The sequence below is a fragment of the Oryzias latipes genome, chromosome 1, assembly GCF_053564925.1.
Source record: "Oryzias latipes strain Hd-rR chromosome 1, Olatipes_Hd-rR_3.1".
NCBI classification, from domain to species: Eukaryota; Metazoa; Chordata; class Actinopteri; order Beloniformes; family Adrianichthyidae; genus Oryzias; species Oryzias latipes.
The window spans coordinates 35,589,830-35,615,667 of NC_136237.1; the positions used below are offsets into that span (position 1 = coordinate 35,589,830).

A 25,838-nucleotide genomic window follows, 5' to 3' on the forward strand; every position below is an offset into this window, starting at 1 on the left:
ACTTGTCATCCATGTGCAATAGATAAAGTCATTTATGGTCCGTCTATTTTTTCTCTCCTGATGTGGCAGGCAATACGACTGTTCTAATTCACTGATGTTCTTTCCGATTGATTGTTCTGGTTCTCTGTTGTCATCTATTGAGTGTATGTTTGTATTTTGAGCCTAACGCCGACGCTGCAACAACTGAATTTCCCAAGCTGGGATCAATAAAGTATCTTTATCTTATCTTTATCTTATCTGCTTGCATCAGGATTCCTGAGCATTAGCTGTGAGGACAGAGGACACTCGTTTGATGTTTTTCCTGCTTTTTCTTGGTGCAGCATCTAAAAATAATCTCAGATTGAGTTTCCTAAAAAACTCTAAATCCCTCACAAAGTTATTTAAATATGTCAGGCTATTAAAGGTGGGTCCACAAAGTAATGAATTGGGGGATACACTAAGTACAAACATCCATAGGTGTAAAGAATGTGACTGGATAAGGTCAAAAAAACCCGTCCATCCCATCCAGGACTTACTGTGAAGAAGACTGAGGCCAGTAGGAGTCCGACGGAGAAGACGAGTCCTCTGCTGTTCAGGTGGATCTGAGGAGAAATACACACAGTTTGTAGTTTTGCCTTACACTATCTATCTATCTATCTATCTATCTATCTATCTATCTATCTATCTATCTATCTATCTATCTATCTATCTATCTATCTATCTATCTATCTGTATCTACTATCACTATCTACGCTCACCACAGAGCCGTAGTCGATGCAGAGAGTCTGGAGCGCCCAAGGCAAGCCCAGGCCCACCAGGATGTCGAACACATTACTGCCGATGGAGTTGGAGATGGCCATGTCTCCCATACCTGAGGCGGGAAGGGCAAGAATATCAGGAGGAGGAGACAAGGAGACAAGGTGATGGACGGGCTGACAGATTAGATGATCTAAATGTGATCCCGGTCCGGGGGCCAAATACAATCATTTTTTGCATGTCATGAAATAAAAGCAGAGAATAAAGAATATAGTTTAGGTTATTTATTTGTATTTGGTACTTTTTAAGGTAACACACATTAGCGACAATAAAAAGTTAGTAACGTTTTTCTATTAATCTCTCTCGATCTCCCACTCTTGGCATTTAACGCCGAACTTTTGTAGCTAGCCAATGTGGCGCTGTCCTGTGCTGCCGAGGGCATCATGAGGGTGGCTTGCTGCGACAGAAGATTACATTGGAACTACCAAGAATTTGTCTTTTGCGCCTAACCTTTGTGTTTGGATAAAACTGCGTGTTTAGTCTCGTAGTGGCGGCGTATTTTGCACTCTAGAGTACAGCCGCGGACTGCTGACAAAAAAGACAAACAGCCTGAGAAGAGATTTCTTGAAAAAAAAAAGAATCCTCCTCCCATATTGGTTTAAAGTGCCTCTTATCCGTTTGCTACTGCCGTTGTCGCTCCATGAATGAATGGGAAAGAATAAAGGGTTTTAACTAAACACTCCGCGGCCTCTACAGGGACGACTTGGTGGGCCAAAAAACAACCTTTGGTGGGCCAAATTTGGCCCGTGGGCCCTACTTTGGGCACCCATGGTCTAGAGGAAGACTATGGATGCAGTGAACAAAGTCATGAAGGTAGCTGGTGTTGGAGTAGAGGATGCAGATGACGGGGTCAGATGGAGGAAGCTGATTCGCTGTGGCGACCCCTGAAGGGAAAAGGAAAAGAAGACAACGACCGAGAGGGTTTCTGCTTTACAGAGTTCCCCAAATATTCACAGTGGTTAGGGGACCAGAGACACCCGCGAATACGGAGAACCACCCCACACCGCCGCGGCCGAGCAATGTCCGTCACCGATCCTTACTCATCAAAGACACTTCTGAAACATTTCTGATGCTTTGTAAAACAGGATCACGTGCTTCTTTCATCAGTTAAGTGTGAGAGGTCATCTTCATCCATATTAAACAACTGCTGCAGATGATAATTATTCTCCATAATTATCTTCTTCAGTGTTTCAGGATATTTATCCGGCCGTTTGAGAGTCTGCTGATTTTCTCCGTATAGGGGCACAAACTTTGGCTACAGCGATTCAGAACCGGTGGGAATAGCTGTAAAATAATCCTTAGCAGGGGTCAAGGAAGCCAACAGGCCGGCATACTCTTCCTCTCTGCCCCCCTCCTCCCCCCGCAGCACCTCCTTCGGACACAAAAGTCTCATACATGATTATAAATTGGCTCAAGACGCTTGTATGAGAGCTTTAGTGATGAACCGGAGGAGTTTCGTGACTGAAAAAAAAAAAATCTCCAAACATTGAAATGCTAATAAACACTTCAGTTTCCTCCACAAAGCCTCCTGCGAACCTTGTCGTGCCACGATGACGCTGGCCATGCAGTCTGGAACACTAGTGCCCGCCGCCAGGAAGGTGATGCCCATGATGACATCAGGGAGGCCGAGGGTGAAGCCGATCACAGTCACCTGAGAACACCAGAGTCATGTGATTAAACATTTGAGAGCAGTTTTCCATGAATTTCAATGATGACAGAAAGGAAGGTTTTATTGTAAAAGCAGCAGAAAAGATGGAGTTTCTAATGAATTTTAATGGACAATACATTAAATGTAGTGTCACTAGATGCAGTTGAATCGTACTGTTCAGTACAAATCACACATCGATGGTGTCGCATGTGACAAGCGTTTTTGGACACAGAGTAACTCTTCAACCATTCAGACAATGACTGTCATTCCAGCTGATTCTCACGTGAAGAAAAGCAGCTTTTCATAGCGGCTTTTTACCATTAACGTAACATCACAAAGCCACTGAATCAGCTGATTTATTTCACTGCTATAAAGTGTTGCATGAGGCTGTTTTTCTCCACTTCAGAATCCGCTGGAATTATTTGAATTGCGTAAACGATTGAAGAGTTAGGATAGAAAAAAGAAGGTCAACACTGGAGATACGGGTCATCTGAATGGTCCCAACATAAACACCATTAACTACAGAACTTCTGTTTGCTTTTCGGTCGGTCACCAGAAAAGGGGCACGAGAAAAACGGGTGACTTTCAAAATAAAACAACGGAAAGTGTTGGCTCATGAATCAAGAGCTTTGCTGCCAAAACATTGGTATAGATTTGGATTCTGTGCTGCCCCTGGTGGGACCTGAAGAAAAATAGAAAGTATTGTTGCATGAACCACTGTTAGAGACACCTTGGTGTGGTCGATGAAGCACACTGATTGTTTATATGAACTGAACAGTTACCCCTCCCCCCTCTCATTCCAAAGATGAAGTGGCCATTGGGTCAAGACGCCAAAATCCCATTGACTTCTATGGAGAAATGAACAGCTGTTCCTCAGTCATTCTATTAGTCAGAACCAACCATTCTTGCTCTGTTTCCTTTCTTTTAAACATTTTCTTGATATTTCAATTTTTTTCGTGATTTTCTGTTGTGCAAATTATTGAAGTTAGAAACCAGCCAATCAGGTGCCGCAATAAAAATATGTGGTCTCACGTCAAATGTTTGATTGACAGATTCTCCTGCGTCTGTTATCCAGTGTTAGGGGTGTGGACCAAAAACACCTGATTGACAAGTGTTTGCCTTAGAAACGTTCACGCCAGCTACCTTGGACCAATCATTCAGTCTGCGGGTGGCATCACACTCACTCAGTCCAGTTCTTATATACGGTCAATGACGTCGACCTACCATCCAGACCATGATGTAGGAGAGGCCGGCGATCCAGATGGTGGCAGTGAAGAAGGACACCATGAACCACCGCTCCCACCGGCGCTTGCCACAGTTGGGCACGGTGAAGAAGAGAAGCAGGGACAGCGGCCACATGAACAGCCACTTGAGTTTGTTACAGACTCCCGCTGGACGAAGGCAGAAAGCACAGTATGAACCACAGAGCCGATGACGGAGCCACACCTTTTCATCCGTTGAGGTCCCATCCCAACCTGGAACTTTGAAGGGAACCAGAGGACCGTCGCTCTCATCTTCCCCTTCTCCTTCTTCATCGTTCTCGTTGTTGTCGTTGTCATCGTTCTCCGTCTCGTTGCCCGACTCCAGCCGCTGCAGTCTGCACTTCCCGTTCAGACCCTGCTCTACCAAACCCAGCCCATTTTCTAAGCCCCGCCTCCCCTGGGTCCTGGCAGCAGAGTCTGAGTCGCCGTTAGTGATGTGGTTAACTCGAGTCTCTGTGGTGTTGATCAGTCTTTGTCTCTGAATGATCAAAAATTAACACTTTTTGTCTCGTCAAAGGTGAAACTAAAGAAATATTTTAGGCAAGAAAAAGCCAAATGTGTTTCCTTTTCATCTGAACGGTGCTGCCAAGCTGTGGTCATGTAGGAGCCTACCTCATTGATAAGCATGCGGGAGGCCATGGTGAGGCGGGTTCTTGGGGAAAAGTGGCTGGTGATCATGATCCTCATGCCAGCCTCAGAGAAGGACAGCTGGTGGGGGTAGGCTGACAGCAGCTCATCCACCATCAGCACAGACGGCTGACAGTGGAAGTTCACTGCAAAGAGACGAGCACCAGATCCACCATGAGTCATCCCATCAGCGTCTAACATCGATGAACGAAGATGACCGTACCAATCAAGAGATCCACCAATCAACGCATCCATCTACTCACAGATCAATACATCCCTCCACTGATACACCAATCAGCCATCCACCCACTCACCCATTAAATCATACATCCACCTACTAACCCGTTAATTCGCCCGCTCGTCCGATAACTCACCCACCCATTTCATTATTACTATCCATCAACCGACCCATCCAATCATCCATTCCTTCATCCATTTACTCAACCACCCATTCGACCAACTGTCCAAATTACTCAACTATCCACCCAATGAATCTAATGGGTTATCTACAAGTCCATCCATTTATCTATCAACCAATAATAACCCAGAATAATCCGCTTGTCTGATCAAAATTATTTCAGATCATCCAACTGTCTTTTCATTCATTCATTCATTCATTCATCATACAATCTGATCTAAAGGTCGGTCCACCTCATTGATCAGTCTTTCTTAGAAGATCCCAGTTTTGACCAAAACAATAATCCGCTTTATTTGTCCGATCACTCATCCACGCTTCAAACCAAATATCCAAAAATCCTACCGATCCTTTAAACCACTTCAGGTGCAGCCGCTGCTTTATCCCTTTACAGCGGTGAAAGCTCATAGATCCCGTATAGAAATAACAGTTTTATTTTTTTGACTCAGAAATCATGATGAAATTCTGAAAGACAACCTTTTAAATAAAAAAAGATGTTCAAAGAGTGAAATGTAAAATGTATATCCCTTTAATACCTCACAGTTTGGGTAAAGCCAAGTCTCTAAAAAAAGGAGATGGATTAGACAGACTGACAGAAGGTCCCAGGTGAGTCTGCAAATAAGCACCTTTCTTCAGCAGGACTGCAGTGGCGTCACATGACACGTTGTCCTCCAGGTCAGTGCTTCCCGTCAGTCCGTTAGCCAGATTCATGGAGTTCCTCTTTCGACGGTCGAAGTAGCGATGAGCTCTGCCGTTGAACCTGACAACAACCATCAGTCAGTTGGCTGCATTTAAACTGCAGCTGGCGTGTTCACCACCAGCCTTCATGGCGGTCCACTCACTTCATGATGAGGATGTAGACGGCATACATGAGGACCAAGACCAGAGATTCCCACCTGAACACGTACAGAAACCTTTGACCGTCAGGTATTCAGAAATATAGCGACTGCATGGATGGTCTGTGTGCATCAATACTCACCAGCACACATTCTCATCGTAGATGAACTAGAAAAACAACAGAAGACAAAGTGAGACAATGAAGGCGGCAATGTCTACAATCTGAGGTTCTCTAACGTGGAATAAAAGCAAAACTGAAATAGTTAAAAGCTCAAAGTTGATTCTAACTTTGCTTTAAAAGGATTATAAAATCAATACTTTTACAAATAGCGAATTAAACTTCCTAAAACTCACAATTTTTAGCTTTTTTTAATTAAGTTTATAAATTGCTTCTGTTGACTTTATCATTAACAAACATATTTTCTAAAGCTGATAAGCATCTAACATTTTGATGTTTTCTACAACATTTATTTTTTTTAATGATCTTTTTAAGTTTGTGAAGCTCTAAAGTTTATAGCCGTCTTCTTTTCTCATTGATGACCTTCATTCAGATAGTAAATTGCTTTATTTTCTTCATAATTTATCACCTCAAAATTGTTATTCTATCATTTTTCATAAGTTGTTCGTAATGCTTCCTTTTCTCCGGCTGTTTAACTTGCATTTTAGCGTAACGGCAGCATTTGTTTTTGCACGTTACACCAACGTGCTCGGCGTAAACTCTTACCGCGATGAGAGCCGTGATGGAAAATGTGTAATAGGTGGAATCTCGCAGCAGAGCCCAGTGAGACAACTTCACCGCCTGAAACAAAGGACAAAAAAACAACCACCGCCATGAAGCAGCATCAGCTGTCAGCAGTTCACATAAACACAAACACTTTCATTTATTCATAAAACAAAACTTTGTGAAGTTTTAGGATAAAAGATGACGCACCTTGATGGAATTACAGTAACAGAATAGTTTAAGCTTCTGCTTTGTGTTCTGCAGCCTTCACTGTTGGCTTTATGACACTTTATGTTTTATGAATATTGATGAATTCATCTTAAAAATTAGTTCGTTTTCAGACTCATAAATTCCTGATTTGGGGAAGGAGCTTGGTGGCAAATTCAGCCAAACAGTTTTCTTCATGAAAGTGTGAAATATTGTGAAAAATGAAAGCTTTTACAGCTGTGTGTGTTGGCATGCGACATATTGAAACTCATGTAAATAGTTTTGCTCTTGGCTTAAAAAAGATCTGATCCCCAGTCTTCTGAAAGTTGGACTTTGCTTGGAAGGATTTCCCTCCTGAGTGATGAAAACGCAGGGAGCCCCCAATCTCCTGATTTTACACTGCTGCTGTAAACATCAGGTCAGGGTCAGAGGTCACAGCTCTACAGGGTTGTTGATGCTCAGCAAAGCTGTCCTCCTTGTTCTGAACTTCACCGTACTGCAGAGGTAGCTGAAGCCAGGAAACCTTTTTCCTCGCCACATGTGGTTATTATTTCGGTGTGATTACGTCATGTAAGGGTTAATGGCCGACGAAGTTTGTGTTATCAGAAATTAACAGACGATGTGGAACCCTGAACCGTCCGATGCAATAACCCGCTTATACCATGGTCACTTACAAAAGAAATAAATGTTCCACCAGTTTTTAGTACTTTATTCTTGTTATTTTTTCGGTTTGTATTTGTTGCGCTGCTTCGACCTCCGTCTTGACTGCAGCGGCAAAGGAAAGCGATATATATGCTGATCGTCACGATGGGTTAAGGAGACAAAGTTCACCTCTCACTGATTGTTTTTGTCCAGATGATGAAGCTAAAGTTTGTTTTAAAGAAGCCGGCGCAGTGATACAAAACATTTCAGCTATGTGACCGGAACCTCTTTTTTAGGCGTGCGGTTATCACTGTGGGTCATCACTTTTTAATGCACACCCAGCAGCCAATCAGAATTGAGGATTCACCCTTCCATGGCATAACAACGATGGCATCCCCGTTTGGACTGCAGTGCATTTCTTTTTCTCAGAGCTAATCCTCGTCCTCAGATCCTCTCTGTGACGCGGCAGGAGTCCCCAGAGGGCGGCTGCTCTGAGCGGCGCTTTGCACAGAAGCATCATTTAGTCTCTGCCAGCGTCTCAGCACAGAGGGAGGATGTGGTGGAGCATCATACCTGGCCGGCAAAGAAGCCGCAGACGCCAATGATGCAGAGGATGTTGAAGACCGCCGAGCCAACGATCGTCCCAACTCCCACGTCCCCTTTGGTGATAAACACACCTGCAGCGGAGTGTCCCCACAAGACATAAAGCATTACCATCTAATCGACAACAATTAAGTATGTAGTTGAGTACTTTTTAAATATTTTATTCATCTGGCACTTCATTGTACATTTCTCTGGCTGGAAAGGAAACACATATGCTGCAGCATCTTTAGATCATTTAGTTCTGATGCAGTTTGTGAAGCAAGATCGCTGAAGTCCCACGAACAGCGGAGGGAGAAACTCTGTTACCTATCACCGACGTGAAGAGCTCTGGGGCCGAGCTGCCGGCGGCCATGAAGGTGGCGCCCGCCACATCCTCGCTGAGATCCAGACGCTGAGACACCAGAGGAGAACGTTTGAGGAAAAACAGCAGCAGGACTTCAGCAGCCTCGAACTCTAACGGCTGTTGACGACGCACAATAGCGGACAGAGTTCTGTTTTTTATTTTTACTTTTTAAATGACCAACCGATGTCCTTCTTCAAATAACCACCGTAAGAAATGTTGTACTTTTACTAAATATTACTGTTGTGATTAACATGTAACTGTGTTTGTTGATGCTCTTTTGTGTTCTCAACATTTAAATAATCTGATATTTTGACAAATTCCTAATTTCTTTTTTTTTTTTAAACGTCATTCCATTTTTTCTGCTTCCTAGCCTTTAATAATTACAAATTTTTAGCATTTTTGTGAAAATAAGTATTATGCATTGCTGCATCTGGTTTGTCTTCTTCAGCTAATAAATAAGCCGTTTCATTTTTCAGACTTAACTGTTCTAACTGCTGGATCTGACTCTGTACTCACAAAGTGAACACAATCGAACCCTTCACACCGTATGCCGCTCATTTGAAACATACCATTGAATCCGGGACTTCTCTTAATTTAGCATCACCTTGAATGGAAAAAACACTGAATAATATATTTTTAAATAACGGTGAAACAACTTGAGGCATGAAATGAAAATCAGCTTTTAGAATTCCTCTAAAAAATGTCTAAAATATACAATTAATGAGAGTAAACTTTTGAGGACACGCAGTTAAAAACTTTTGTTGTTTAGTTATTTATTCTTCTTTAATCACCTAAAAATGAAGCAGTTATTAGAAATATTGGGTAATGGATCCTTGATTTGGTTGATCGTCTCTAAAATGAAGTGATCTGGTTTTGAGGAAGCCTCATTCGAGCAGCATCAGGTAAACCTTGAGGTTTTGGAGAGGTTGGACATGTTTTTAGTTTTAGGTGTTGAATTTTCTGTGGAATCGTGTCTCAGTTTTGAGAAAAAACTAAAAATCTCTCTGGTGAGGTTCTGGGTTTTGGCGTCTTTAAATCTGGCAGCTTTCATTTGAACACTGGCAGAGCAGAACTGTGTTGTGGCTGCAGAAAGGGGGGGGGGGACGTACAGATGGGCTTTTTTACCTCACAGATCTTCTCCAGGGAGGGGACGAAGTAGTCATCGCAGACAAGGGCCAGAGCGCAGAACATGTAGAAGGTCTGTGAGGAGACGAGCAAAGAATGAGTGAAGTGACTCATCCTGCTGGCGTTCTGCAGAGGCATCCAGCTGTGTGCCGTTCCTGCAGAGCTGCGCTCCGACGGCTGAAATATTTGGAATATTTTGCAACCGTCCTGCATGTCACGGCAGCGAATGCCTCTGCCGCCTTTTCCCTTCAGCTCACGGATGCGTCTTTCATTATGAATGATTCAGCAGTAAGTCTAATGGCTGACGGCTGCAGAGTCATAGATCTGATCTCATGCAAATGCAGCGGCGTACGTTCACGGATGCAGCATTAAAAATGGATGCCCGGCCTGTGGGCTCGCACTATTTACATTTTTAAACAGGGAAGTTAGTTTTTACTTTTGCAGCACGGTGGCATTAAAGCCACTCAGGGGGGAGTTTGTTCACACAGCTTCTGCCTCTGCTGAAGCGACCTGGAAGAAGAAAAGCAACACAACGTTGACTGCAGCAGAACCAACATCTGCAAAAGCTGCAGGAACTCCACCTTTCTGATGTTTTCCCAATGTTTGATTTTATTTAAATCAGAACATTTTCAATCATTACATTTGCCTTCTAATCCCCTGTTGTTAGTTTTTATGTCGGAAACCACCTTCCGTCTGCTGCAGCTGTGATGTTTTAGGAATAAAAATTGGACTTTGTATGGAAATAACAGAAGAAAATCTTATGAAAACCTTCCATTTTAAGAGAACATTTCACAGACTTCTCCATAAACCTGCACAGAAGTTCAAAAAGGTCCTACAACTCACAAAAAAGGCTCAGAGGTCAGATTTGCATTGCAAATATCTCCCTTCATGAGGGTAAAACTCTATAGTAACCATTAAATTACTTTCATATCCAGAGCTCAGAAGTATGTGTATACATTTTTTTTTTTGTCAATGGTAAAGTAATTTTTTAAATTTCCATAGCAACCGATGTTTTTCTTTTTCTTTTTAAGCCACTTTCATTCTAACAGTAACACCAACCACCAGCTGATCACAGCTGAACAGGAATCCTGCATTTAGAGAGCCTGTTAACAGGGCAGGTTAAATAAAGAATTTATTGTTCACTGTTAAAAAAGGACTGTGAAGTGTTTGTTTGTAATTATATTGCGTAACTTAAACAAAACCATTGGTTTTGAAGGTGCCCCACCTTCATGAGCACAAATGGATCAATTTTACCTGAAAGTTGATCGGGAAATGAGATCGATCACATTTTTAGCACCAGCTGAAGTGGAACTGGACAAAATGAAGTGAAGGGAACAGAATCCTGTGCGCCATATCCTCCTTCTTAATGGAGATGTCACTGAAATTCCCATGGTTGAGAATTAAACATTTAAGAAGGAAATGAAGCTGACACACTTCCATAATGCATTGCAAAACCTTCCCTTTATAAATATAATGCTCCAAAGTAACCATCCATTTTTTATAATGCCTACAATTAAAAAAATATTGGTTTTTTTTGCCAGTTTTAAATAATTTCTTTGAATTCTTTATAGCTATAAAGCTTTATTTTCCTTCAGTCCTCGTATTGTTGCAATGAGATAAAAGTGTAATGTCGAATTCGGGTGTCAGGTTGAGGAGGTTTGAGGCGAGGAAAACGGGAGAGTCACATTTTTTCAACTCCAACTCATTTCAGGGGTCAAACACTTTTCCATTTCTCTGCTGTGAATCTCATCTTTGGCTCTCTGAAAGCAGCGATTAGAAGTCCATCAAGGTAAAGTGAGAGCTGCAGCTGCAGAATCGAGGTGCCGGCCGTGAACCTCCATGAAAGCGATGGAGGAGGACCGGAGAAGACAACGGAACTTCACGCTGAACTCAGATCATGGACATTTACAGCAACCACACTTCAGAGGTTGCTATGATGGCACCTGTTCCCTATGTTTTGTTGCTGTTTGTTGACCTAAAAGACCTACTCTGATCATCTCGCAATCTATTTTCAAAGTGTTCCCAGTGGTCTTTTAATTATGATTATGCCATTTTTAGCCAAAATTTTAAAAAACTGTCGTTATCTAGGACATAGTTTCAGCAGAGTGACAGTAGTTCATTAGAAATCTACTTCTGAATTATTATAGTCCAGACTGTTGGCGTGGAGTAAGCCCGCCCCCTTTTCCCATCCTCCATCTGTATACACGCCCTCCCACTAGCTTATAGCCCCTCACACCTCTCAACCTAACATTACCGCTGCAGCAAAGTGGCAAGAACAAAATGATCTAAACCACCATTTTCCTCCAACCGACTCTTTTAACTTTGCATAACAAAATACATCACAACAAACGAAATCAAATGTTCTGGAGACTCCATTTACTGTATTGTTTTTCCAATAAATACTATTCTTTAAAACATTTGGTTTCCTTTTTCTTTTTCTTTCTGTGTTCCACCATGCTGCTTCCTCTTCAGTGGTAAACTTCGGTAGTACACGTCCCGTCGTGGACATGCTAACAAACAAAGCTGACACGATCACATTTAGTTAAAACATTGGGAACAATTTGGTTCTGCATTTTCTATCATAACTGATCATTTCAACACATCACAGTTATAAAGATTAGCATTATTGGTAAACAATCAATATTTTGTCCTCAAACACATACAAAAACCCAACGAAACCTTTTGGAAAAAGAACATTTTTATACCTAAAACTAATGCAAAGACCAATGGCAAACACAACCAGGTAACAACACTTTCAGCACTAATACATTGTCCGGAAGTATAACAAGTCCTTCCAGGATCTTGTGGGAACTTTTTATTAACTGTTGAGGCACGAAAATCATAAGACCGTTTTTCTAAAGAGTTGTTTTTCAACTAAAGTCTGTAAGAGGACATACCAGGTCTAAAGCGGTTGCAAACCGCTTCACCACAGTGCCACCCATTTTAAGCGTTCAACGCCAAAGCTTTCGCTCCAGTGTTGGCGTTTTTTGTTTCGCACACAGGGACAGGAAGCTTTGCGCCAACTGAGTAAATGGCGGATGAGTTCAGGTAGTTTGAAGAGCATGTGATATTCTGCTGTAACGACTATAAAACGGGAACAAATACTCAACAAAACTAAACGTAACAAACCAATGGTTACTAAGGACCGTCACGTTCATGGAGATCACCACTTTTCACATACTCCACAGCCACACTGGTGGTCTTGATTTTCCACCTCAGATCTTTGTCTTGGAGGTTTAACAGGCGTCTTTACCACATCGTGAACAGCCAGGTGAACTTACACACAGGACATGCAAGGCCACAGCTCCCTCCGTCCGCTCTTCGTTGGTGAACAGGTCTGTGGGAAACTCGTGCAGAGCTGCAAGACACAAAGAAGTTGCAGTTTAGGCCCCGAAATGAATCGATCGTCATGGTGATGTCAGCCTGTGCAATACGCACACGTATGTAAACTGCGATAAATGTTCCCGTAATCCTTGTGCTGTCCTAGGCACTTTAACATTGGGAGTTGGGTCATCTAGACCCACTAGACAGTGCTCTGAACCTTTTTTCTTCAATTGTTTCTGATCTTCACTGGTGTCCATGGATTACATAAAATCTTTCCACCTTTATCCACCTTTGTCATGGTAGGGAGAACACGTCAATGTAAGGGTGGGGTCATCTAAGATAGCACAAGGGTTAAATGTTGACACACATGGCAGCTTGAAGTATTAAAACAATCAAATAGAGGCCGTTATGATGAGGACCAATCTAGTGGCGCCCTTTTATGTTAGATGCCCGCCTCCTATGTAGACGTGGGTCTTTTGGATGATAATTTAAGTTTTGTTGACTTTTTTTAAATTAAACTGTTGCCGGGAAATAGATGTATTTTTTGGCTTTTGTTCTTCCATTTATTGATGTATCCCAAATCAACTCGTTGGTGGCCAAGGTGCAGAGGTTGAGCGTTCGGCCTCTGGTTGGAGGATCGCAGGCATGGTTCTCACCCCCACATTAATCCCGGTTGTTATAGGTTGGCTCCAGTGTTTGGCAGTGGTGTGTGTGTGTGTGTGTGAATGGGACTGTGACTGTAAAGTGCTTTGGGCCTTCTAAGAAGGTAGTAAAGCGCTGTACAACCACACGCCATTTACCGCATTGTCATCACAATCTTGATCACTAATATCGCACATTGGAAGCTTTTCCCATTTGTGCAGCCCTACTGCAGTTGAGAGCAGTACAAAGGTAAACATTCTGGTTTTCATGCTAATAATCACGATCAGGTAGCACCTTTATGTGAATGAATCACTGCTGAGATCTTCTTTGAGTTCTTCTGTATGTTTTTCAGCTCCCTCAACAAAAACGTTCAGGAAATTCCTGTTTGCGTGTTGATCTCTTTAGAACAGGGGAGCTCATTACGCAGATCATGATCGTAGGACGTGACGGTAGATCGCGTGCCATCAAAGATAAACAAAAAAAAATTTAAAAATACAGTTTAAAAAAAATCTCTGGCAAATCATCATCCTCACTGTGATATACGTCACTTGATTGACATTCAGAACGGCCAATCAAACATCCTCTGGAACATATGTCACTGTGTTTCACTACACTTCTCTTTTCATTCTTTCTTCTTCCGCCGAGTCTCTGGTTTAGGACTACTCTGGTCTGCAGGAGCGTTTATTAAGACCTGCCTGCCCACCCACCTGACAATGGGCCTCAGTACCTCAATGCTGAACAGGTAGCATCAAAGGACGACCGCTGATGTACAGCAACATAGGGGGCGGGTTCAACCACTTCCAAGTGATTTTAGCTCACTGCTTCCTTGGGGGCGGGGTCAAATATGAAAAGGAAATTTCCCTCTCACATGGAAGAAGGGATTTGAACCCACATCCAGTTGAAGCTTTTTACAATTTTAACAATTAGATAGATAGATGAATCACTTTATTAATCCCACAATGGGGAAATTTCATTTATCTGTGGCAGCAACACGACATTCAGAAATAATCTATATAATATAACATCAATAAAGGACATCACAAATGACAGTTATATTAAATAATTAAAAATATTACTAAAATTATTATGAAAAATTATTATCAAAAATGAGATTCTTATTAAATAAAGAAATAAATATTAAATATTAAATAAATACAGCTGCAAAACTGTAAAAAAACATTACAAATTTTTTTCAAAATACAGAAATAACTAATGAAGTTCACACCAAAAACAAAAACAAACAACTGTTCAGGAACAAAAAACAATTTAAAATTGAAAAACAACAACTACAACAAAAGAAAATAGATAAATGAGTGAATGAAAAAACACCCTGGGACCGTGGAGTGTCACTTTGACACGTTGTTGTACAGTCTGATGGCTGTGGGGAGGAATGACCTGCGGTAGCGCTCCTTCTTACACTGAGGGTGCAACAGTCTTGTGCTGAAGGAGCTGGTCAGCGCCTCTACAGTTTGGTGTAGGGGGTGGGAGGGGTTATCCATGATGGATGTTAGCTTAGCCAACATCTTCCTGTCCGCCACCTCCTCGATGGACTCAAGTGTGCAGCCCAGAACAGAGCCGGCTTTCCTAACCAGATTGTTAAGCCTCTTCAAGTCTCTGCCTGCACTGCCCTCCGCCCAGGACACAACTCCATAAAGGACCACTGAAGCCACCACAGTGTCGTAAAAGGTCCTCAGCAGCTATCTGCACACGCCAAACGACCTCAGTCTCCTCAGCAGGTGAAGGCGACTCTGGCCCCTCCTGTACAGAGCATCCGTGTTGTTGGACCAGTCCAGTCTGTTGTTCAGGTGAACACCCAGATATTTAAATGTGTCCACGACCTCAATGTCTGAACCCTGGATGTTCCCTGACTGTGATGGTGAGGACCTCCTGAAGTCCAGGATCAGCTCCTTTGTCTTGCTGGTGTTTAGCAGCAGGTGGTTAACTTCACACCAGCCAACAAAGTCAGAGATGACCCCCCTGTACTCCTGCTCATCCCCCCCTGATACACAGCCCACAATGGCACTGTCATCTGAGAACTTCTGCAGATGACAGTGGTGGGAGTGGAATTCTGCAGTGACTATTGATGTAAAATGTTTTTAGAAACAATATTTAAAACAATTCAGTCAGTTTGTTTTTCATTAAGTGAGTTCTTCATTAAGTGAGTCCAGGAAGACCAGTACCTGCTTTTCCTGGACTCACCCCCAATCCAACCGTTCCACTGCAGCTGATCCTGAATTGGAAACTGCTCAAAACTCTAAACAATCTCTGCACATTATTGACACTTTGTAAACTTATCAGCACATGGACACTGTTACACTATATATCATACTGGAGGCAACATAATTATATGTTTTGTGAAATTTCTTTTTATACTTAGTTATTTATACTTTTTTATACTTACTGCTGTCATAGTTAGTAATAAACTTGATAGACTTGCACTTTGTTGGACTGTCATGCAATAGATTTGAATAGATACACTTCGAATTTTCTTTATACATTATTTTTACAATGTTTTGCTTGTGTTTCACTTTTCTGGAGGTAACTAAAATTAAGCAAGTAATAAAAACATTTTATCAGTTTTTTTAATCTATTTTTAGGGAGCAGCTACGTATTTAACTTCATATCTAGGGCAAATGTGTATTTTAATTTCTGTTTTTAATGTTTTAACCTTTTTAAGTGAGTAAACCAACTTTTTTGAGTTCTTGGATCTTTTGAAATCTATAAATATGATTTGCTAATTCGCACAAATAAAAGAAAGCAGTGGATTGTAAAGACCAAATGGTGTTTCAGTCAGACAACTCATGCAATAAAGAAGATTTATTTCCATATTTCTTTTAGTTTGGCATAAGGCTCCATTCAGATACATGAAAACAAAGATCGAAAGAAAGAAAACTTTGGGTGTTAAACTATCCCTAACGGAGCTCAAAGGTGGAAGCCGGGGAGGAGGGTGGGGTGACGAAACAGATGAAAAGGGATTGGACCGCACACCTGGTCTGGAACTTAAGGAACTTAAGGACGCTGAACAGGGGAGTTAATTAGACTGAACCGCCCGCAGGGAGGAGTGACCAGGTAAACACACTGCTCTAGTTGAACACACTGCTCTAGTTGCCTGCCTGAAATACTCCCAAGGTAGTTCATTTTCTAAACACTTCGTGTCGACATTTAAACAGTCGGTGCTTTACACATGTAGGGTTGTAATGACTCCAGTTGGCCACCAGAGGTCACTGTTTATGTAATGTTGTTAAATGTTTATGTAAAAATAAGAAAGTTTGTGAAAGTTGTCATTTTTCAGATGCCGCCAATTTTTCTGTTGTTATGTATCTTTGTTCTATCATATCGTTTCTTCTACTGCGATGTGAAACCTTTGGCGGTACACATTGTTAGCATGCTAGCTATAGTGCTAACAGGAGTTTAGCACATAGACAAATTGGTTGTTAAACACAAATGTTCACACAGCAGGTTATGAAATTAACCCGCTTACATAATTACTAACATTAGTGAGCCCAGCAAGCCTAAATAGTACTTATGACACGGTTCTCATGCTAATTACACAGATGTGGCTAACCTGAGGCTTGGCTAACTATCGAGGAAATTAATTTCGATATAAAAATTCTACAGAAACATTTTCCAAACCCAGACTGGGAAAAAATACTATTGATGCTATGAACCAATGCCTTCATCTAGATAAAAAAGTATTTAAATATTTTAGAGTTACTGCGATGTCAAGTATGCCTACAGCTACTCCCCGAGGGGGGCGTTACATTCCTTAAAAACTGGCAGAGTGGCTCGGAACGACAGCATTCAGGCTATGCGGGGCCTAAAATCAAGACCAGAGGGGGTGTTATATGCAGACGGAGTGGTTGGGCACTTCATCATTCCACCTCCGTGTTATTTCAGTCCTCCTTCTCAACGTGCAGCGCAGGAAAAATAAGGGCAGAGAGAATAGTTCACCGGTTTCCCACTGTTTTCTCCCACTCCTTCCCTGTTTTGTACTCTGCTGACCTATTTGCATGAACAGTATCTTGCTGCGTGTGAGTGGCTGCTCTGTGTTCCACCGTAATAACTTTATAAGTCAAACACAACGCAGAACAGGCTGTAAAAAGCCACAAGAAACACAGAGCGGCCGAGCATTCTGCCATCTCTCAGCGACAGCTGGATGTGTTTAATATTTACTGTTAGCAGCCAGTGTGAGCTCGCCTAGATCCGAGCAGCCAAAATGCCATGCTGGTGTGTGAGCAGGAAAGCAGATCTTATGACAGGAGCACAAGAATACGAGACCGTGGAAAAACGTCCCCGGAGACGCAGATGGATCATAAACATCAGAACAAAATCCCTTCAAGTCCCGAAATAAAAACGCGACTTTTAATGATGTTTCCAGCGAGCGTGGAGTCCGGTGTCCCAGCAGAGGTAATAACTGCGAGGAGACGTGATGCAGAGCCACGCAGTCCCACAACAAACCCACTGAACCTTCGTGTAAACAACACTGGGAGGTTCCACTTCACAGCACCGAGTTGCCTCTAAAGCTCAATCACAAACACATGCCTGCACAAGTACACAAACGCTGTGTGTTAAGCAGAGCTTTCGTTTACCGTTCATGGGCTGCATTTCTGTCTGTTTTCAGACAAGAGACTCACCTATAAATTTGGTTTTACCTCACCTCTGCGTTTGATCCAGTCTCCTTCCTGTTTACTCCTCAAACTCACTTCAACAGAAGGTTTTTAGTGGCTGATGCAGACAGATGGTGGATGAATCGTCCAAAATGAAAAAAACAAAAAAAGTGTTTATTGAGGAAGATTTGAGAAGCCATAAAGAACCGGATTCTGCTTTTTTGCTGGGAGAAGCATCCGTTGGGGTCGTAACCACAGATGAAACAGCTGTTTTCTGAAATAAAACAGTTTTGCTGCTAAGCTCTGCTTTGATGATGCAACTGCAATGACATTGAAATGTCTGACTAAAAGCCACTGGAGGAGGTCAAAGAGCCGCTTCTTCTCCACATCCAGAAGGGTCAGCTGACGCCTTTCTGTGGAAATGTTACGGCCATGTTCAACCGAGAGGCGGCCCCCGCACACGCTAAAATGATTATATCTCCTTAATGGGCAGTGGACACAATGGTGTTTCCCCAAAAGAGCTGGAAGAAGGACGTCTGGATACAGATTTTAGACTGCTGGCCTTGTGACCCAAACCCTGAATTAGAAGCAGACAGTTGATGGACGGTCTTCACACGAGAAACCACCAATTTTGTGGAGCTGAGCAAAACTTTACTTTGCAGATGGGTTTGTAATTGGAGACTATTTTCCACCGGTCCTTGAGCTATGAGCTAAATTAGAAGACCTTTCGTGCATAAAATGCAATGACTTAGAATTAGGGGAAAAAATGCAAAATGCACATTGGATACCTTCACAAAATGGCTAACAAGTTCAACAGTAAGGTGATAAATCTTTGCTCGTCACTATCTTCAGTGAAGGTCTTAGATCTGCTTCATCAATGTCAGCCTGTCAGGCGTCTTCGCCCGTTTCCGGCTAAACTCCATGGCAACAGAGGTTTGTTGAGGCAGAGAGGAGAGGAAACCATCACCACAAACAAACTGGCTCCCAGAGTGAGTCCCGTCGCGTCACCTGCCATGAGGATGAATCAGACATGAGCAGAAGAAGAGGCTGTAAGTGGGGTCACAGGCTTGAACCCTGAACATCTGCTGGTGCTCTGCTCTGGGAGAAAAAAAAAAATCACACAAAGATGCAGAAAAAAATGGGGTTTTGTTGAATCATGCCGGATTCCCTTCACAACCGGCCTCAGTGGGGGAATCAGTCAGCATCACTCAGCCGCTCTCCTGCTGGAACTGACACCACTTTCACTACGCAGCCCCCCCCCCCCCCCCCCCCCCCCCCCCGAGGACAGACTTTGAATGGACGCGCAGCACGATTTCCTGCTGTGGTTTCTTCTCTTTTCTTCTCCTAGTGACAAAACTTGAGCAGCTTTTCTAAGAAATATTTCCCAAATGAAAAAAAAAATGCTAACTCCAGCTGTCACATTAAAAAGGGTCATTCCAGTTAACATGGTGTTTACAGACTCTGGAGTCTTTTCATGGATGGTTCAGTCCAAATTCTTGGAAAAGTTTTTACAAGAGTAAGTACAAGGTAAAGCTACTCTGTAGCCATGCAGAGAAGATGTCTTATTGTAAAGAAAACTATAAAATTACAACAGATTAAGATAAATACAAGTGAATTTATAAAGTTAAACGAGAGCAGTCATTACCGGAAACTGGAAATTTGTTGTTGCTATAGTGTCTGATTAGGACCTGATGAGCAAAAAAACAAGGAAATACTTTTAAATATGATGTAATTATCACATTTTTCACACCATAATTTACATTTTATCTAGATAAATGCTGTCAAATTTCTTGAATTATGTTTACCCTCCTTGAATGTGGGCACCAAGACCTTGCAGGGTAAAAAGTAGTTCTGTGGTTTAAGCAATGTCACAACCACAGATCACAGGAAGGAAATGAAAAAAAAGAAACTAGCATACCACCATTCCCCTTTAACAAAGCCACACTTTAATTGTTGTGTTCACTGTGGCTTCAATTTGACATCAGACTAAACTGGCATTGAAATTTCGGGGTTTTCAGACCAGACACATTTGGCCCCCCTTTAAGTGAACCAGACTTGGTTTCCTCCGATAATCCGGGACAAATTTTCAGTCTGAATACACCCAAGCGGACCCTGGTTCGGGACCCATCTTTCCAGGTGGTTTCGGTTAGTTTCCAATCAGACGGAACTTTGGTTCGCTTTAAGATTCCTCAGTCTGAATACAATCCGTTCCTGGAGCAGAGTGACTGAACCAAAACGGCCACCGTAGCCGACGTAAACAGAGCAGGAATGAATCAACAGAGTCGCGGACAAATATAAGGCAACCATTGTCGTGTTACCAAAGAGGAAGAAAGGGTTCAACTCTTTACCTGTTAGAACGTGTATTTTAACGCCGCCGAAAACGCTTCTTACATGCTTTTCTTGGTCTTGTTATGCGACAGACGCTGCTGTGACATCACCCTAAAAGCTACCGTGTAGTTCCTTAGGAAATCTCTGAAAATAATGCCACAAAACCACAACGATGCGCACCCTATGCATGTGGCATTAACATGTGGTCAGTAAGGTAGTAAGGGCGTCAGACTCCTGCTGGTTTTTCAGAAACGGAGCCTCATCTGCGGTTGAATACTTGAATCAGGTGTGTTTAGCCAATAAGGAGCCTCAATGGCAGGTTAGTTGTAGGACATGGGCCCTTGAAGCCTGAAATTGGACACCTGTGCACTAGAGTGTGGCACAAGGGCACCCTACAACAGTATTACCTGTATGTCATAAGTGCCTCCAACGCACATTAGTCCTACAAATAAAGTATTTCATGATACACTTACCGACAATTAAACATTCCATTTTCATGACGTCTCTTGAGGAAGCCATACGAGCTTCAAAGGAACTGCAGGACACACCTCCACTCCCCTTAATAAAACGGCTGCCATTCTCTACAACCCTCCACGAGCCTAAACAACCCAAAAATCCACAGCACCCGTACGGGTCAACGCCGTGTACAGATTTATGTGACCAACGCTTTAGTTTCTGTGGTGTTTTTCTACCCCTATGACCATCTTGGTGAAGTCTTAATGGAGAACCAATCTTAAAAAAAGGAAAACCTTGAGAAAAGTGATATGAAGTAGAGACTCCTTCACAAATACATCAATGACCCCACAACTGCCATGTTAGCCATGGATACAAAGGAAATCAAAGTTCTGCCTTTAAACTCGCCTGAATCTCTAACAGAAAGTTCTGCTGGTGGACGCTGTTGAAGGAGAGGCTACACCCTGTGTGGGCGGTCAACACTGTTTGATGCAGCCTCCAGCATTTATCCGTGTTGTTTTCTGTCTAAAGACTGCTCATGATGCACCGACACAGAAATCATATATTAACATTTCTGAAGACTCCAGCCTGGTGGAGAATATCTTCGTGTTAATCCTCACAACACGTTTCTCATACACAATATGTAAATATGCTGCAGATTAATTGAGTTTGTTGATGTGAGAATATGTCCGGCATTAATAAGGTCATTGCTGTAAGAAACTTTATGCAGCAGAGAGAAACTGTGCAAAGCGCGAGGTGGACGCACGTGCACGAGTCGGTGTTCTGGCCTGGGTTGCTCTTTTACACGTGTGCAGTACAATCCCCAGCAGACAGCCACCCTCTGCATCTTTACCTGACAAAGCTCTCCACCTCCATCCTTCCTGTTTATTTATACTCTGCGTGGAGCAGGGCTGGAATGGGGGGAGAAGTGCAGCAGTGCCTCTTGGGAGTTCCTGCAACCTCCGCTGTTAAACGGGAGGCGTCCAGCGCTTTCATCTCACTAATCTCCTGCTTTCAGACGCAGGCCGGCGGGAGCCACAGACCGCGTCATATTTCAGTTTTACCTCAAAAGTCATCGTAGGCGAATTTCCGGAAAATAACGTTTAGTGACAGGAAGAAGCAAAGAAGCAAAGAAAAGTCCTGTCAGAGAATCAAACAGTCAGACGTCAGGGGGTGGTTATCCTGTGAAGTGGATCTGTAAAAAAAAAACACGCAGCCTCTGTAGGGAGAAGCTATGACCTCTTATGGTTCCCCCCAAAAAAAAGTTCTGCCCACCCACGGCTTCCTTCATCACCCAGAATGACTGGAGTCGGAGGATGTGAGTCTTACATAACGCTCTGAGAGAAGATGCAGCAGAAGGTGGAAGGCAGCAGGCAGGGATCCAGAGTGAAAAATTCTGCCCTACTCTGCTCCCAGCCATGATGTAATACTGCTAAGAGGTTACCATGGGAACCAGCAGGCACCTCTGCCTGGGTTTGGCATTGGGGGAAATACGAGAAGGAGTTATAGGGGGGGTTGTGGGACCGCATTTGGTCTTTGGATGTTGGACTTGCTGCATGTGGATGGATGAGCTGCTCTGCTGGAGAAGCTCAGAGGACGGTGCACAGCTGGGAAGGGGAGGGAGGTTTGATCTACTATGGTGGTCTCCGTCAAAGTGATTTTCCATAACAACGACTAGAAATGTTCATATCTCTGCAATAAAGAGTTTAGCTGACTCGTTAGCATGTTCTTTATGGTTATTTTAATCACTGTTCATACGTTGCACTAATATACTAGATTCCTCCTGTGTTTCATGAAGTTAAATAAGCATCAATGTGTTCCTGTAGTGAAGCCTGCAGATATTCAGTCAAGTATTGTTATCTATTCCACTATTAGAATTTACATTTTAAGAGGAAATGTCCATTCTTGATCCCAAATTTTTCTCCCATAAATGCAGCTTATTTTCCAGTCACATATTCCAAAATCCCACCACAATCCAGGTTTTTCAGCTAAATCTGCAGGTGGCCGCGTGGAAGTCGCATTTTTACACGCAGAGGTTTTAAGAAAAAGTTCACGTTAAATGGCGACTGGACGTTTTTTGACATTGGTCAGTGGCCGCCCGGGCACATTTGGAGGTCACGCGGTGGCATTCCCGTGACAGGCCGGTGGCCGGAAGCCAGCAGCGTGATAACCCACTAATGGGAGGGTCTCCAAGGTCCCCAAAATCATCTGATGATCGGCCAATTTCAGACTACAGTAAACCCTTGTTTTTCGCGGGGGTTACGTTCCAAAAAGAACCCATGATAGGCAAAATCCGTGAAGTAGAAATTTCTTTTTTTTTTTTTTTTTTTACAATTATTATACAATTAAATCCTCTATTATACATTGAAAAGAAAGAACAAACCATTTTACAGGCTCAAGCATTTGTTTCACAAATTAAAGTACTTTAGAAACGCTTTTTTTCAACAAATAACTTCTGTACTCTACTGTCAAATAATAATTTGAATCATCGATGTGAACAGAAGGCTTCAAATTGCGGAGATTAGCCATGCCCACCGGGACCCGAGTAATTGGATTAAACGGGAGAAACTTTAAAATGATTATGAAAAAAATACAAAGTGCAGTGGGACAAATAGTGACTCAGGTGTATTTACTGCTCTTCAGACTGAACCGCTGAGACTGAACTGCTGCATCCTGACTCTGCTCTGCAGTGTTTTCTTCATTTGAAGCCCGTGGTGCAGGTGTGTGTTTGTTCAGGAAAAGAACATAGTGATTGGCAGTTGTTGTCGCTCTTTTTTTCTATGGGTTTTAGAGAAACTCAAAATTGCAGGATGATTTGCACGTACGTGTTGTAAATTTGGCACGCTGTTTTACGTACGTGGACATATTAAACCGCAATGTTATTGACGCACAGGTAGAGAAGAAGCAGAGGGACTTTTTAGCCAATCAAAAAGCAGAACACGATGCAGGATGCAAATCCGTGAAGTAGCGAAACCGTGAAAGGTAAACCGCGTTATAGTGAGGGATCACTGTACCACCTTCCAGCCGCTGCCCCTGCCCCCATGCTGCTGTCCCACTGCCACCGTGCGACTGTTAGATATCATGCGGTAGCATGGGCACTCGGCGAGGGCTGTTGACATGGGCCGGGGGACCGGCGATGGCCACGCATCAACCTGGCGATCCCAGCCAACCTGGGTCCAAATGGGGAGACAGCGTTGATGATGTTGATGGCACCACAGCGATTTATAGAGCTGCATCTTTACGGTTGATAAGACAGAAGATGACAGAAGATTGTGCTTCCTTTGGAGGCACTTCGTCTAAAAATATCTAAATTTACCAGACTATAATGTGTTTAAAATCGGAGTTGGGAATGACCCGCGGTGCAGAATGGCCCACTTTTTCTATACCCCCCCCCCCCAGCTACTGGGCGGCCAGTGGCACTTGATCTGGTTGGCCGTCGTCCAGAGACATTTACGCACCGTCCAATCAGATCTGCTGCAAAAATCTACTTCTACACATCAACATTTATTTTGTCCTCAAACTTCTATGAAACTATTGAAGTTTTGCAACCAGAAAAAGTCAAACACGCTGATCTTTATCGACGTCTTTGCTGCTCCAGTGATGAATGAGTCCCTGCTTTGGTGCTCTACAGAGAGCAGTGAAAAACTATGGATTTGCTATTCTTCTCTCCCCTGGTTTGTAATCAAACTACCAACTGAAGGCTATCCAGCTAATTATGACTACACTTATTCTCATCTACCATTACTGACTAATTATGCTCACAGGGAAATGTTTTTATCTTTTCTATGCGCTTGTTTTCTCGCTGTGAACACATCTTTTGAATGCTACCAGGGTCATTTGCTTGATTGACAATCTCAAGCTGCGATTACGCGCTGAAGAGGTGGAGAGAGTTGGCTCACTTCAGAGAAGAAGAAGAGGAAGAAACATCTTCAAAGAAATGATCTGCATGAAAGGTAAAAACTCCAGATCCCATCTGAGAGCCGCTCCCGTCTTTTTTTTTTTTTTTTCATTCATGTCAACATCCTTTGGAGGATCTGTAACCGTGGGAACGCATTCAGTCAGTGTCTGAACTCAAATCTCAGGATAACGGGAGAAATATGCCACAGCTGGCGAGTACACTTACTTTGCATCCAATCAAAGGGAATGGGTTCAGGCAAGCGTGATGCAGCCGTCCTGAATAAAATAAAACCAGTTTTCTCCAGATGATTTCTGACAACCCAGTTCTGGAGAATTACTCTAAGACGCACATGTGTTAGGAGTGGTTTTTATCGCACACCATTAAAGAAAATGGACAAAAACAAGAAGACGGGGGAAACAGCGACCAGCCTGACACAAAAAGATGCAGGTTCAATGGAAAAAAGAAAACCAATTGATGTAAATAATCAGGTAAACTAACAAAAACCAACCAGGCATGTAGCAAACATTTAAAGTTTTAATCTTTTGTCAGCTGATAAAAGCTAATATTAAATTTTATCAAAAAGTTGAAGAAAATAAAATAAAGGAAGCAAAACTTAAATTTAATGCCTAACAGTCTGAACAAGGTTCAAATTTGAATGACGTTTTGAAAAATGCTATAAATGTAAAATATTGAGTAAATAAGTTAATAATGCTCAACAGTAATAAAAGCAAAAGTAATTCTGAAATGTTTTATGCTAAATATACGCTAAATATGTTTGCAGATATTGAAAGATAAAAAGAGTTGAAATTAGGCCTGCACAATATACCGCAAATTTATCGTTACCGCGACATTAAGCTGTGCAATATGCATACCGCAAAAGACGGCGAAAATCGCAATAAATGGTTACCTTAAATGTGCTAAAACAATCTCATGGCAGCTTGAAATATTGAACAAATGAAATAAATCCCTTCATGCATTTAACCAATAGGAAGGACCCGTTTACGTCGTTGATCAATCAGATGAGCCCTTTTATGTTCGATGTATGCCTCCTATGTCGACAAGGGTCATTTGGAGTATCATTTTTAAACTGTTGCAGTGAACACGGAAATGATGTTTTTGGTTGTTTTGCTATTTGTTTATATACCGCGAATTATATCGTTATCGCAATATTAATCACCAATATCGCATATCGCGAGTTTTCCTCATATCGTGCAGCCCTAGTTGAAATAAACTTTAACAAGTTTAAACTGCTAATGTAATTGTAAATGTGTCTAAAAAAGTGCAGAACAGCTGAAAGCATTTCACTGATTTACATTTAGTCATCATAGCAGTTGATTTAAGGGAATTACAGATTTTTTACA

At 42.4% G+C, this 25,838-nt stretch overlaps 1 protein-coding gene across 1 annotated transcript in view; it reads right to left on the bottom strand.

Annotated features, from left to right (window-relative positions):
* LOC101170984 (sodium/potassium/calcium exchanger 3) overlaps positions 1-25,838 on the bottom strand; it is a 56,483-nt gene that overhangs the window by 3,432 nt on the left and 27,213 nt on the right. The window contains exons 3-16 of the mRNA XM_011493861.4: positions 12,507-12,583; positions 9,226-9,300; positions 8,064-8,148; positions 7,728-7,831; positions 6,309-6,383; positions 5,727-5,752; positions 5,590-5,643; positions 5,374-5,507; positions 4,318-4,478; positions 3,919-4,183; positions 3,668-3,834; positions 2,332-2,446; positions 738-850; positions 516-581 (exon numbers count right to left, since the gene is read on the bottom strand). Of these exons, the coding sequence (XP_011492163.1) occupies positions 516-581; positions 738-850; positions 2,332-2,446; positions 3,668-3,834; positions 3,919-4,183; positions 4,318-4,478; positions 5,374-5,507; positions 5,590-5,643; positions 5,727-5,752; positions 6,309-6,383; positions 7,728-7,831; positions 8,064-8,148; positions 9,226-9,300; positions 12,507-12,583 (1,517 nt within the window). The remainder of the gene's footprint in view (positions 1-515; positions 582-737; positions 851-2,331; positions 2,447-3,667; positions 3,835-3,918; positions 4,184-4,317; positions 4,479-5,373; positions 5,508-5,589; positions 5,644-5,726; positions 5,753-6,308; positions 6,384-7,727; positions 7,832-8,063; positions 8,149-9,225; positions 9,301-12,506; positions 12,584-25,838) is intronic.